The 15,925-nt window shown below is 44.9% G+C and overlaps 1 protein-coding gene across 2 annotated transcripts in view; it reads right to left on the bottom strand.

Moving 5' to 3' along the window:
* Positions 1-324: 324 nt before the first annotated feature.
* The window catches only part of LOC129696172 (transmembrane protein 200A-like), a 42,346-nt gene continuing 26,745 nt past the window's right edge, over positions 325-15,925 (bottom strand). For both annotated transcript variants that reach the window (XM_055633742.1, XM_055633741.1), the window contains exon 2: positions 325-4,357. In XM_055633742.1, the coding sequence (XP_055489717.1) occupies positions 2,768-4,333 (1,566 nt within the window). In that variant the 5' untranslated portion in view covers positions 4,334-4,357 and the 3' untranslated portion in view covers positions 325-2,767. The remainder of the gene's footprint in view (positions 4,358-15,925) is intronic.

Genomic DNA, 15,925 nt, shown 5'->3' on the forward strand with positions numbered 1-15,925 from the left:
ATATTTGACATGCTCTTTTCAGTGATGCTCTCCGTCTCATAACCCCCGATAAGTTCTTCCAAATAGGGGTTTTCTTGGGCCATTGCTGGTTTCAGCAGTGTATATGAATCTGTGCATATTGTGGTTACGTAACTGGTTGTTGGATCTCCTGCACTGTTTCTACACACCATCTGTTATGTAGGTCAAACATTTTTTTTTAGGGACATGAGCCTTCAGATGCTTGTGATTGTTTCTTTCCACTCTTTAGATTCAACGATATTTCTGATCCAACAGTACTTTATATTAACTCCCATATTCCACTGTAATTCTTAACAAACCAGTATTTTTGTGTTTTTCTGGAAAAGAAACAAAGATTTCCCCTTATGGATTCTAATTATGGTGCATTTCGGGCAGACTGGTCATTGAGAACACTCTGTGGTTCCTGTTCATTGGACACAGTTTGGTTATCTTTGAAAAGCCAAGTGTACACATATGCATGGTATTGTGAAATATTAGTGTTCTCATTAAAAGAGCATCTTTAAGTTTAGAAATGTCATTCTTTTTAATACAAAAATGATCTTTTTACATATAGGATATGCACTTTGTATTAACATTTGGAACACAAAAGATAACTAATGAAGATGCAGTCTTCCATCATTCAAATCAGTAAATTGTATTATCATTTTCATGGTCTTTGTCCAAGGACTTACTTAAAAATGCTAAAATAATGAGGGAGATTTACTTAGCTCATTGAAAAAAATAAGTGAACAATATCCAAAAACTCTAGTTTAAACAGGAAAACTCAAGCAGATCTTTCTTAAATAGACTAACAATGATGTTAAATGAGAAACAAAACTATTATGTGAGAAATGAGAAACAAAACTCCTGCTCAAGCCATATCTTAAATGAATTATAGTATCCCCAAAATGTACCATGTTCACTGGCAAAAGTATCCCAAGAGATAATAAATATCCTTTGGTAAAAATAGTTTATGGCATCAGCTCTTTAGTCTAGCAATGTATTGTTGGCAAATTTAAAGTTAGCATTGGAGCTGTATCTGGCTAATCATGGATGTAGAGTGAGTAAAGCAGGGGACCGAGCACACAGCCTTGAGATGTGCCTTTGCTGGTGGCCATCAAAGAGAAAGTGTTGTTGCTAATTTGTACTGACTGAAGTCTGCCGATGAAGAAGTTGAGGGTCTAATTGCATAGGGACAAGCAGAGACCTCGTTCCCGGAGTTTAGTGGGGCTGTTGGTATTGAATGCTGAGTTGTAGTCTATGACAGGAGCCTGACACGTGTTCTTATTGCCCAAGTGGCTAAGAGCAGAGTGGAGAGCCAGTGAGGTCACAACCTGCTTTGATTTATTGTGGCGGTAGGCGAATTGTAATGGGTCCAAGTCCTTACTAAGGCAGGAGTTGAAATGCGTCATATCCAATCTCTCAAAGCACTTCATCACAACAGATGCATGTCACCTTTCTCATCTTGGGCACCAGTATTATAGCAGATAATTCTAAAGCCTTTTAAAGCAGATAGGACCACAGACCTTCCTAGTGAGAGGTTGAAGATGTCTGCACAAATTCCAGCCAATCGGTGGGTCTATGTAGGCTTTAAGAATGCGGTCAGAGGCTTTTTGAGAGTTCACTTTCATTAAGGATCTTCTGATATCATCCTCGGTGAGTGAGGTCAGTGTCAACGGGGGCAGTGGGGGCCTAAGGGAGATACTGATATTCTCCCTTTCTTTTGCACTCTGTAAATAGTCCTCGAGGCTCTTAATTTATAGAATTCCGATCAACCAAATGTATTCTTTTTTTTGTCAGACATTTTCAGCAAATCTTTATGAAAAATCACTCTGGACATCTTTTATATTGAAGCATCTATTTTTAAGTTACAATTATATTAATACAACAACATTCTCTTTAACAAGCTCTCTAAGGTATCTTAATATGTGTGTTACCATCTAAATTATGTTTTTTATAATATTTTCCCTGCAGCTGGTTTAACTCTTGTCAATGTTCTGTAGCTTCCCACTTTTCATCCTTTTAGTACTAACATGTGAGGATATACAATATTGTCACTCTTCTATGTAAAAGACCAGCCATCCCATTTTCAATTGAAAACAGATAACTATTTGAAACAAACAATTATTAACCTGCTTAAAGTGTGCCATTGATAAAAAGATAATTCTGAGATCCAAATGACAGGCTACAGCTTTAAAGAATCTTGAAACAAGGCCTTGTACAGAATTCAAGTTTACAGAAATAAGAACTATTAGCTAATTAGATTTCTTAATTACTACAAAAGTGCATTGTTTCTTAGCTGTAACCTTGAAATGATACACTGAAGAAGTTTCAATACAACATTTACGGAGTTTAGTGCATTACATGCTTGTACAAAGAGTCTCTGTAAATCCTTTAATATATCAGAATATTGATTCAGTACAAGTTAATCTGTTTACCCTGATGGTTCAAAACTGTAAATACATAAACCAAGTATGGCAGAATTTTCAATGTACATAAACGGTTTACAAATAATTAAATGTATTGAAACTCCTATGATGTGCTTAACTGAGATGAAAAATTGCCAACTAATGGCTGAGGCATTTACAATTGGAAGCAACTAAAGAAACTGGATAGTTAGCTCCAGAACAATAAACTATGAGTCTTTGGAACTTGACTGACATTCATAGTAATCAATAACTACATGTAAGTGACATTCTCTCACTTCATTTGCTACCAATTTCATTGTATCTTCTATATCTGAATCCAACAATTCATGAATATATTATTACTAAATATTATCAAATTCATCGTTGTTTATTTTTAGGGTACAATGTGAACCAGAAATCATGAGCAATTTCTCTTTCTTTGTGTACTCTCTTTGCACACATTGCTGAGGTTTGTCCACACTTGGTTCATGACTTGATTTTATGTTTTCTTCAGTGTTGTCTTTATTAGGACACTCTGTACAATCATTGGATTGGTTTATGGCTTCTGGTAGTAAGTGAGCAGACGTAAAAGAACCGCTTTCACCTAATATTGCGTAGCCCTTACTATTGGCGTAATCTAAATCTGCGCAACTTGGATGTATCTCTTCACTCGGCAACGTGGATGGAGAAGGATAGTCATCATGATTCAGAAGTTCAGGGTGAGATGGCAAACTGTGGAGGGAAATATTGGATCCAAATTCTCTCTGAAAGGGAGCAGGAGAAACCCGTCTCACTTTGGAAGAGGAATTGTGAGAGTTTTTGTCAGACATTAATTGGTTATTATTTAACCATGAGGTATTCGAAGTCTCTGTGTCCTGAACATTACCTTCAAGGTGATCACTGCTTATGATTACAGCTGCCGAAATGCATTTGGTTGTTCCAATCTGTTCAGAGGCATCGCTCTCAAATTCTTGCAATGTTTCATTACATTTTTCTGAAGGTTGTGTTTTGTTCCCATTTTTTCCACTTCTTGCATAACCCTCTTCTAAAACACAGTTGTTCAGTTTGATGACAGGCAGTGTGAATGCATTAATGGAGGAAGGGACAATTGACTTTGTGCCACACATTTTAGGCATTTGGGTCCTGTCATTCATCCCGATTCTGTCTCTGCAAATACTGTACACAGTATCTGATAATGTCTTTCTTTCTTTGGAGATTTGTTGCTGCAAGTTTATTCCAGAATCGCAGTGCTTTTTAACTGCATTTTCTTTTGGATCCGTTGCCTTTGCGGTATTGCCACTGGGTGTCTGCCAGGTACTTTTGGCTAGCATTGCTGCACAAAAGGAATCAGGAGACTTGAGATTATCCATGCTTTTGGTCTGCACATAGTTGACAAAACCATTAAATGGGCCAGAATCCTTTGTCCTCAAATTGTGTGCATCTATAACTGTAGAATAGATGTCTCGTAGATTAATGACCTTAGTCTTCTTATCTCTGTTTTCATGAAGAACTGCGTTGGCACAGATAAACAAAAATATTCCAATTCCCATTATTAGGGGTCCTAAAACCTTCAGTTTTTCAGAATGCAAGTAGCTTGCTAAAAATTTAGAAATAACCTCCAATGTTGTCGCCTCCAACTTTGTGCTGTTAGTAGTATTGTAAGATTGTATTGTGATCGTCTTAAAAATGTCACTGTCCATTGGCCAGTAGCCCATCATTGCCATTGCAATCCCAACCAACAGAACCAGGATCCCAAATGCAGCAATTAATCCCGAAACAGAAAACAGCTTTAATTTGCCTTTGACCACCACCACATCATTTTTGCATTTCTTTTTTACCTTCTTTTTTCTTTTATTAATACGATTAGAGGATCGAGAGGAATCCTGTCTCCTGGCTGCAATTCGAAGAAGCCCTCCTGTTGCTATCATGATAAATCCACTTAACAGCTATATCTGCAGTGAATACAAACAAAACAAAAAATTAATTAGAACTGTACGTGATTATTAAAAAAAAAAAGCTGACTAAACTGAACTCGCAGCTCATGATCTGCAACCATTTTGTGAAATAAAAACACATTTTAGGAACCGGCAATGACAAAAACACACATTATCCAGTCACGATGCAATATTTTATGGGCATTCACGCAAATTTCAGCATAATTTTAAGATTTCCATAGAAATAGGGAACATTGATTTAACCAATTTGAAATATCAAGCAAGAACTATTTAAAAAAAATTGAACAGGAACTCAATCACTGATCTAACGTTGATCTAAAATTAGGATCAAATTTAACTGTGCAAAACTGGTATTGTCAGAAATTCCAGATGGGATGGTGCTAGTTTAGGATCTACTGGTCTCTTTGGAAAATTACTTCTTGAATAGTGCAACATCCCAACCTATTGATTTTAATATGAATTTTAAAGCAAAATAATTAGGAGGCAAAGATAGGTTATATCTATTGAAATAATTCAGGGTACTTTAACAAAGCGTTTTAATAGTAAGATTAAACGAGTACTTACCAGTACGAAGTTTGATCTGTATTTTATGAGGAGTTACGATGAGGGATTACGTGAAGAACCCACCCAGCGCGCAGGCGCGGCATACTTCCAAGCAGCGGTGTGGAATCACAGATAGACACTAGTTGAAGTAAAGATAGTGAAGACCAACGAGACATTAGTCCGAATTTGATCTATATAATGAGGGTGGGAGCGGAGGGCACGTAATCCCTCATCGTAACTCCTCATAAAATACAGATCAAACTTCGTACTGGTAAGTACTCGTTTAATCTTACTATTTTACTTCGGAGTCACGTGAGTGACTACGTGAAGACTTCAAAGGTCTGTGATTTCAAACCGTGTAACAGTTATATCACTCACTGCCGAAAGGTCATCGAGGGAGGAAGTGGTAGCTAGAGACCAACAAGTTTGTTTAGTTATAAAAGAAATATTTATTAACTATAACAAAAACAAAATAGCTCCCATGGGCTTTAAATCATAACTTTGCGGTTTGTAAAACAGTATCCGCAAAGACGTCCTGTTCCATCAGCGGTTTGTTGTAAAATCGTTGGAATGTCGATTCCCTTGACCATCCCGCTGCCCTGAGGATGTGGTCGAGGGGAACCTGCATCCTATCCGCCGCTGAGGTGGACGCTGCCCTGGTTGAATGGGATTTAAAAACATTAGTGTTAATCCCTGCCATGCTGAGGACCTGTTTCAACCATCTGGATAATGTTTGGCTGGTTACCCGTCCAAAAGGCTTCCTGTGGCTAACCCATAAGGCTTTCTCTCTCCCTCTTAGCGTTTGGGTAGTGTCTAGATAATGTTGAAGGTGGGTCACCACACACAGCCTAGGTTCTGGAGGGTAAGCCCGGAAGATCATCGGGGAGTTTGATGTACCTGGTCTACTTTGTTTTACCAACCCCGGCATAGTGAAAGTAATGGCATCTGGGGTGGTCACCATGTAGTTTAGATTAAGCTGATGGAGCGACTGGACCCTTTGAGCTGAGACAAGCGCCATGAGCATGAGGGTTTTGTAAGTGGCCTGTTCCAGGCTCAGGGATCCCACCGGAGGCCAACCTCGAAGGTGTGTGAGAACTACACTCACATCCCACATGTGAGTGTATCTAGGTGTAGGGGGTTTGGTATTAAAGATCCCCTTAAGGAGTCTGATGACTAGAGGGTGGGATCCCACACTATGCTGTTCTATCGGCATTAGATATGCGGACAGTGCGCTCCGAGCCGTGTTGATGGCACTGTAGCTCATCTTGAGATCATGGTGCAGGTGGGCCAGGAACTCCAGCACATCCGAGATCGAAGTCGTCGTGTAGGATGTCCCTGCGTCCAGACAGTACTGTTCCCATTTCCTGATGAAGGTCAGGTACTGTTTCTTGGTGGAAACTCGCAGGGATGCCGACATGGTGGTGATTGTTCTGTCTGATAACCCCAATCCCCGGTAAGGCCTGTTCAAAATCTGGAAACCAGGAGTTTCAATTTTTGGTGGCATGGATGGCTAATGCCAGTTACCGGGTGAGTCAATAATTGGGGGTGGTGTTGAAGGACCATTGGTGTCTCTACCACCATGTCGTGGAACATTGGGAACCATGGTTGGGTAGGCCAGTCGGGCACGACCAGAATGCCAGAGGCTGAGTCTGCCTGAATTTTCTGGAGTACCCGACTGATGAGGCAGAAGGGAGGGAAAGCATAGAAAAAGAAATTTCCCCAGTCCAGCGTGAAGGCATCTACCGCTGCTGCCTCTGGGTCTGGTTCCCAAGCCACATACATGGGTAGTTGGTGATTTAACCTAGACGCAAACAAATCTATATCTGGCGTACCATATTGCTTGATAATTTTAGCAAATGATTTTGGGTCCAACATCCATTCGATGTTGTCGTTGAATTTTCGTGACCTGGTGTCCGCCACTAAATTTAGCTTGCCTGGTAAATAGGCAGCTGATAGCCAAATATGTCTCTCGACACACCATTGCCAGATTATAGCAGTTAATTTGTCGCATGATACTGATTTAATGCCACCCATGTGCTGGATATAAGATACTGCCGTAGTGTTGTCGATCATAATTCTAACATGCACGTGTCGCATACCAGATGCATATGCTTTTAGCCCATAAAAGGCGGCGAGCATTTCCAAAAAGTTAATGCCCAGTGAGTGTAGTAGCGATGCCTCTGAATTAGTCCATCTGCCACCTGTGCTGTCTTTGGAGTTAGTAGCTCCCCAGCCTAAAGCACTGGCATCCGTTGCAATGGTTATGTTAGGATTGGTTACGGTGATAGGACTGTGACTGTGCCAAATATTGTCAACCCACCACTGAAGTTCTAATTTGGCTTCAGCGGGTAAATCCATTTTGCGATCATAATGCCCCCTATGAAGGCGTAATGCATGAGTCCTTGCTCTTTGGAGATTTTGATAATGCAAGGGCCCATGTTGGGCAGCCGGAAATGCTGCTACTATAGAGCCAATAACTCTTGCTACATGCCGTATTCTAGGTTGCGGTGTGGCAATTAAATGGCTACAAGCTTCAATGAGTGAAACTGTTTTGTTTCTGGGCAGAGTGACAGTCATGTGAATCGTGTCAATAGTGAAGCCTAAGTAATCCATGTTAGTAGTAGGCTCCAATATTGATTTATCTGGGTGGAGGATAAAACCCAAAGTTTCAAGGAGTTGTTTAGTGGCTAACACTCCTGCGACAGCTTGATCCCGTGTTCTTCCTAATATGAGAACATCGTCCAGATAGGCCACTACTAAATGTTTTAATTCTCTCAATTTCTTCATGGCCACTTTAAGAATTTTCGTAAATAGTCTGGGAGCTGTCGTTAAACCATTGGGCAAAGCTCGGTACTGCCATAGCTGGCCCCTCCAGATAAATTTCAGATATTTAAAGTAATCTTTATGAATGGGTACCAAATAGTAAGCATCTTTGATATCTATGCTTGCCATGTAGTATCCCTTGGAGATCAGTTGTCTGGCAGTGACAAATGTCTCCATTTTGAAATGTTGATACTCAACAGACTGATTAAGTGATGTCAGGTCAATAATAATGCGACATCCACCATCTTTTTTAGTTTTGAGAAAAATATTTGATACAAATTCTTGCGGCTCGTGTGTGGTCATTTCTATGATGCCTTTAGCCACGAGCCGATCAAGTTCAGCTTGTCCTTCTACCTTCTCAACTGCCGAGGGAAGGAACACCCTTTGGGGCATGTGCTGAACTGGCGGTTCTACGCCTGGTTTGAATTCAATCTTGTATCCACTAATACTGTTGAGTATAAACTGATTGTTAGTAAGGGAGCACCAAACATGCTTGAAGAACCTCAAACGTCCCCCTGTTAATACTACACCTTTTGTCTGTGTATGTTGACAGGAACCAGACCCACCTACCTCCATGTTCACTTGTGGGGTCGTTTCCGGTGGGTCTGGCCCAAGGTTGTCCGTGTTGGTGCTGCGGTGGGGCGGCGCATCTTCCCACGGCTCCGCCCTGGGCCCCGCTCTAAAAAAGAGCACTGGGGGTAGTGGGAGGCGGTCACCAGGCTTTCACCAGCTCGGTATCTGCTGGTGGCTGCCGAGGCGTGCGGCCAACTGGGTGTCTTCGCCCTGCTCGGTCCTGGCCCTGCCCTCATGAGGCCTACTGGTTTTGCCGCCTCTTCCAACTCCTTGAGCCTTTTGGCCAGATCCGCACCAAATAGCAGCGCCTGTCGTTCGGGCGCTGGAGCTTTACAGAGGCCCGCATATGTTGGGTTGAGGGCAGGCCTGATGTTGTCCCGCCGTAGGTTGTTTAGCTCGTACGTGGTGCCGCACATCAGTGCGAGGGCATCTTGCTGGGGTATGGTCAGGTCTTCCTCCCCAACTGACCGAGCAAAGGCGGTGACGGCTGCTGAGTGTAGCTTCAGGACTCGCTGCATTTTTACCTCCTGAGCCCTTATGTGCTGCCCCAGCTGGTTCCAGATCTGCCCATTTACCGTCTTGACCCTCAGCGCCTCGCAATTTTCGGGCGCGATGTAGTTGTCAAGGGCCTGCTGGACAGCCTTGTCCTGCAGCGGGTTGTTGGACAGCCTGTTTATAGTTGCCGCCATTCTGGGTGGCAACACCATCCCAGTTGTTGGTGGTGCCGCATATCGGCCCACTACACCCAGTAGCTCTTCTTCCGGCACGCCCGGCATGCTGACGATATCCTCCGCCTGCCCTTGGGATAGGCCAGCCCAGTCCTGGCCTCCCTTACTGCCCTCGAATATAGAGGGTACAGAAGGGTGTGGAGAGGAGGAGGCCAAAGCCCGTCCTCCTGGGAGATGCCGCATCTCCTCATTAATCATACGTTCGAGGAGCTGCCTCATGCAGCTCATCCGAACGTCTCCCCTTTTCGGTGGGGGAGAGTGTTCCCGTTCCTCCGAATCATCGGAGGACACCGGCCGGTCGGTTTTCTGTGTCGCCTTCCTCCCTGTGCGGGGCGTTGAGATTTGCAGCACTGGGGGCGGCTCGGTGTCGGGTGAGCGGGAGCGTTGAAAAAGCTCCTCCGCTGCGAGAGGCTGCCGTCCCGCTATGGACCCGTCCTCGGGTGGAGTAGGGCAGGCAGTCCTCCTGGCTGGTCGCTTGCGAGAGGCCATTATTCTCTCTAGCGCGACTCTGAAACAAAAAAGGCACTTACCTGAGGTCTCGTCTTTATGCTGCAGCTGGAGAGCCTGGCTCCAGCTGCTGCCGCTGTTGCACTGCTGACGTAATGCCGCGCCTGCGCGCTGGGTGGGTTCTTCACGTAGTCACTCACGTGACTCCGAAGTAAAATTGTAAGAGAATGCATTACCACTGATAATGTAACAAATAATAGCACTTATTTCAAAAGTTAGTTTATTCTATGCCAATAATGAATTGCTTGAAAAAGTCACAAAGCATAGTCAAGTCTAATATAGTAGACTTGTTGGCCATAAACTTAAAATAAAAAAGTACCACATAATAGATTTATGACTTGTATCTGAACACCTGGGGATAGAAGACAACCAGCGGAATCAAATGCAAGCAATTTACTAAACAGTATATCTATATTACTAAAAGTCTGTTCTTGACCGGTTTTGGCCATCTGTGCTGCGATTTCCGAGAGAACGCCGCCACCTACGGCCGTCATTTTTGGCCACCTTGCTCAGAGCCCCCCTCCGCCGTATGTGTGCCGAGGATTTTTCCCGTCGATGAAAAATGACAGAGATATTAATGATTTTACAAAATTCCCCATTCTCTCTGCTGCCCCTGCTGGCGGCAGGGGGGAGGGACTATAAAACCAGGAAGTGGTGTGCCTCAATCAGTGTCTGCAAGCTGGAGGAAGGCAGAGGGTCACGTTTCTCTTGAGCTGTGAATAACACTGAACACATGTCTACTCAAATGTAAGTGTCCTTAGTGGTTCTAAAATGCTTGCAGAATGTGTCTATTGGTTCTAAAATGTTTGCAAAAAGTGTTTATATTGGTTCTAAAATGTTTGCAAAAAGTGTCTCTTTTGGTTCTACAATGCTTGCAGAATGTGTCTTTTTTGGTTCTAAAAATGTGTTTTTTAGGTTCTCTCCCTCTCCTCCTCCCCCCCCCCTCCCCCCCCTCCTTCTCCTCCTCCTCCCCCCCCCCCTCCTCCTTCCCCCCTCCTCCCGCTCTCTCTCCCACTCTCCCCCCCCCCCACCATTCCTCCCCTAAACCCCCTCCCCCCCCACACCCCCCTACCCCCCTCCCTCCCCTAAAACCCCTCCCCCTCCACACACCCCCCTACCCTCTTCCCTCCACCCTCCCTCCTCCTCCCTGCTCCCCACCTCACCCCCTCTCAGCACCCCCCTCTCTCTCCCCCTCACTCTCACCCTCTCTCTCCTCCCCTCCTCCTCACCTTTCCCCCCTCACCCACCCTCTTATCTTCCTCTCCACACCCTATCCCTCTTGCCCCTCTCTCTGTGTCTCTGTCTCTCTCTCTCTGTCTGTCCCTTCTCTCTCTGCCCACACTCTCTACCCCCCGCCCCGCTCTAGGTGTGACTGCAAGTTGGGGGCTATGCGTCAGTAGATAGGGTGGTTATGGGGTAAAAGGAGCAAATTAATAATATTAATATAATATCAAGGGGGTAATTAGCGTGAGTGTGGGGGATAGTTAGTGTGTGTGACGCCGCATGCTGCCGCCCCCTCACCCCGCCCCCCCCCCCCCCCCACAACCGCACATTGGGGGAACAGACCCAACGGGTCTGCACTTGGTCTAGTAGCAAATAAAATTGAAGAAAATGACTCAACCTTGGTATTCGATGAGGATTAGTGCTGAGTAGAAGGTTGAGTTTGTTTACACTGTTATTGATATGATTTGCAAGTATAATATTAAAATTTGTGTACAGCACCAAATTGTTGTATGTTCTTAAGGATTGCAATGTTTTTTTATTTATTTAAATGGTGAGATATCTAAAAGGGAGAATTTAAAAAGTGAGTGGCAATTAGTGAAGGCAGTTAAACTGAGAGGTGGGAGAAGAGCAGCAGAATTTAAAAGATAAGTCGTGCTAACTTTTCACTTTGTCTCATTCTTCTTCTTCTATATAGTGTTTTTTGGCGGTTGGCAAACAACTTTTTTGGTGCATTACCGCCACCAACTGGCATGGAGTGTGGATCAAACAACACCATTACATATTCTAATAACCTATATCCTTCCGAACAAATTGGTTACCCTAAGAAAAAGCATCAGGATTTGATAGCACTTATTTGAACTCCCTTGCAAAATATCTACCAAATCAAATTGTACTCCTTCTTTTCTGAACTGCTCACTCATCCGTTCTCTCTCCTCCTCATACCTCTCACAATGTACAATGACATGCTCTATCGTTTCCTCTTGCCCACAGTATTCACATCTGCCTGTATTATGCTTGCCCATTACAAAAAGTGTACTGTTCAGACCAGTGTGTCCAAATCTAATTCTTGAAATCACTGTCTCCTCTTCTCTGTTCTTTCCTGCACATCTCATCTTTCCCACTTTCCTCTGGACTCTGTAGAACCACCGTCCTTTCCGTTCTTCCTCCCATTGCTTTTGCCATCTTTCCTTCAGTCTTTGCTTAATAATGTCTTTGATTTCAGTTTTACCTATGTTAATAGTTAAATCAATCTTACTTCTTTTTGTTACCTCTTTTGCTACCTTATCTGCCATTTCGTTTCCTCTAATGCCAATGTGTGCTGGTACCCATAAAAATATGACTGCAAGCCCCATCATTTGAATTCTGAATAGTGTTTGTTGTATTTCTATCAAAATGTCTGGTCTATTGTCTGAATGACTGTGCTGTAAACTCTTTATTGCTAAACTTGAATCTGAACAAATAACTGTCCTTAAAGGCCTGGTATCCTCGACCCACTGTACTGCTAACAGTATTGCAATCATTTCACCTGTGTATATTGAGACCTCATTATTGATCCTCTTCCCTACTTTGATGTGTAATTCTGGTACAATAAATGCTACTCCTACTTTATCTACTGAATCTTTTGATGCATCTGTATAAATTTGGACAAAACTGTAGTATCTGTCAATGCACTTTGTCTCAGAAAGGTGCTGGAGAATTTAAAAGGTGAGCAGCGATTGGTGAAGGCAACTGTAGGCAGTTAACCTGAGAGGCAGGTTAATTTAAAGGTAACCAGTGGATTGGTTGGAACATCTAAATTGGCTAATTGAGCAGCTAATAAAAACAAGGCAAGGTGTCACAATATAGCCTATTGGGAGTAGTGTGACTTCTTGGTAAGTTAAGGGCCTGTCCCACGAGCATGCGACTCCATGCGGCAAGTGCGACCTAACGTGGTCGCTCGAGCTGTTCGGCCTCGCAGGGCCGGTCCCACTTTGATCGCCGGAGCCGTATGGAGTTGTGCGGAGCTGGTCCCGACATCACGCGGGGCTCCGAAAAACTGAAACGTGTTCAACAATTCCCTCGACAGGCATCCGCAGCTTCTCAACGCCATACGTAGCATCTTTACACCGTACGCAGCATCTTGACGCCGTACGTCATGCGCAAACTTCACGCCATTCACTCGACCTCCACGCGGCCCCCGCTTCCGGTTTGGTCGCACTCGCCGCCTGCAGGTGCATGCTGGTGGGATCAGCCCTGTACGGGGATCACTCGACCTCCGCGCGGCCCCCGCTTCCGGTTTGGTCGCGCTTGCCGCACGTAGGTCGCATGCTCGTGGGACAGGCCCTTAAACTATCAGAAGCAGATAGGGGGTAAGGTACAGTATGCTCTTCAAGAAAGATTTCTCCAGTTTGAAGATAGTAGCAACAAAAGAGGGGAAGAAATTGCTCAGTTGATAACTGATATTCGCCGTGATGGTATTTTGGTCACAGTCACAGAGGCTGACATCAGAAGATCCTTCAGAGGGGTGAACCCTCGGAAAGCACCTGGACCTGATGGTATACCCGGGCGAGTTTTAAAAACCTGTGCGGACCAACTGGCTGGAGTTTTTACGGACATTTTCAACCTCTCATTTCTGAGGTCTGAGGTTCCCACCTCAGGGCATCAATTATACCAGTGCCCAAGAAGAGCAAGGTGACGTATCTCAATGACTATCGACCAGTGGCACTAACGTTTGTGATGAAGTGCTTTGAGAGGCTGATCATGGCGCAAATCAACTCATACCTCGACAAAAACCCGGACACACTGCAGTTCGCTTACTGCCACAACAGATCAACGGTGGATGCGATCTCGCTGGCTCTCCTCTCCGCTCTGGACCACTTGGACAACAAAAACTCATATGTCAGGCTGTGATTCATTGATTACAGCTCGGCATTTAACACAATCATCCCCTCCAAGCTGATTACCAAACTCGCAGAACTGGGTCTCTGTGCATCCCTCTGCAATTGTATCCTCGACTTCCTCATTCACAGACTAGTCTGTCCGTATTGGTGGAAATGTGTCATCCTCGATAACAATCAGCACGGGAGCACCTCAAGGCTGCGTGCTCAGCCCCCTGCTTTACTCACTCTATACTCTATACTCATGACTGTATAGCCGGACATAGTGCGAACTCCATCATCAAGTTCGACGACGACACCACTGTTGTGGGACGAGTCAGAATATAGAAGTGAGATCGACCGATTGACCAAATGGTGCCAGCACAATAACCTGGCTCTCAACACCAGCAAAACCAAGGAACTGATTGTGGACTTCGGAAGCGGTAGGATGGGGACCCACAGTCCCGTTTATATCAACTGGAAATGGTCAAGAACTTCAAATTCAAGGGCGTGCATATTTCCAAAGATCTCTCCTGGTCCCAGAACACTGATGCAATCATAAAGAAAGCACATCAGCACCTCTACTTCCTGAGAAGATTACAGAGAGTCAGTATGTCAAGGAGGACTCTCTTGAACTTCTACAGATGCACAGTAGAGAGCATGCTGAACGGTTGCATCGTGGCTTGGTACGGCAACCTGAGCGCCCAGGAGCGGAAAAGGCTGCAAAAAGTTGTAAACACTGCCCAGTCTATCATCGGCTGTGACCTCCGTACCATCGAGGGGATCTATCGCAGTTACTGCCTCAAAAAGGTTGCCAGCATCATCAAGGGCCCACACCATCCTGGCCACACACTCATCACTCATCTCTCTGCTGCCACCAGGTAGAAGGTACACGGCTGGTGGGCTGGCAGTTGACTCACGGCTATTCCTTGAAATTCCATTTCAAGCAGGGTGCAAGGCCACCAAATTCAAGTGCAGTTTCCGACCACTTCAAGCAGGGTGCAAGGCCAGCAAATTCAAGTGCAGTTTCATGCCACTTCAAGCAGGGTGCAAGTACACCTAACTCAAGTACAGTTTCATACCACTTCAAGCAGGGTCCAAGTCCACCAAATTCAAGTGCAGTTTCATGCCACCAAGCAGGGTGCAAGGCCACCAAATTCAAATGCAGTTTTATACCATTTCATGCAGGGTGCAAGGCCACCACATTCAAATGCAGTTTCATACCATTTCAAGCAGGGTGAAACCATAAAACCACCATAAATGGCGGATGTGCAGGAGTGGGCGCCATTTGTAGGGCGCCTGCCTGCAGTCCATCTTTTCACCCTTTTTAGTGTCTAAAACTTTTATTTTGTAGGTCTAATCTTTTTATGTGGGGGGTGTGGGAACTGTATTAATCCCAGTCATACCTGGTTAGAGATGCGGTTTTCCTCCGAATCGCATCTTCGTACTCTCCGTGCGGCCTACCATCGAACTGGAGCGGCGTTTCCTGCCGGGACCACAGCTTCGGTGGCGGCACAGTGCTGGGACACCAACACGGAGCGGGCAATGCCTTACCGGGTCACCGTGCTGTAAGCTCCGGAGTGCGGTGACCGCCGACTCTAACATCGCGGAGCTGTGGCTGCGGGCGTACAGCCGCAGGGGGTCGGTGCTGGATTTAAAGCACCGCGGAGCCTGGCGTCCGAGATCGCCAGAGTCTGAGCTCCAACCAGCGCGGCCCGAGGACTACGGGCGCCGCAGACTCCGGGGAGGGAGCGGCCGCTTCAAACATTTCCAAGCCGCTGAGGAGTGTTTCACCCGACGCCGGAGTTCCATCTTCCCGGCAAGAGGGCCTGAAAACATCGGACTGGCTGCGGAGGCCACAAATAGGCCCCGACCTTCGGTGAACTGTGAGGAGGAGGAGAACTGGACTTTTTGGTTATTCTGCTGCGGGGGGACGATTCATGTTGAATTCTAGTGTACTGTGACATTTTTATTTTTTATTTGATATGGATGTATGGAAATCTAATTTCTTCTCTGTAAAGCACTTTGGCTTCAACGTGATTTGATTTAAAAGTGCTATATAAATAAAAATTAGTTACTTACTTACTAAATGAAACCACAAACACCAGAAAATACCACACTCACAGTTCAGTAAACATTCAGTGTGTTCAGTTGATTCACAGCTCAGACAGAGTTGTGACCTCTCCCTCCCCCATCTTGCAGAGACTGAGCCACATCCACACTTCCGGGTTTTATAATCCTTCCACCCTCCCACCGGAAGGGGCGTGGCCTTCATGGCATGATTGACAGGAGAGAGATTCTCAACATTTTTT

The sequence above is a fragment of the Leucoraja erinacea genome, chromosome 4 (genome assembly GCF_028641065.1).
Source record: "Leucoraja erinacea ecotype New England chromosome 4, Leri_hhj_1, whole genome shotgun sequence".
NCBI classification, from domain to species: domain Eukaryota; kingdom Metazoa; phylum Chordata; class Chondrichthyes; order Rajiformes; family Rajidae; genus Leucoraja; species Leucoraja erinaceus.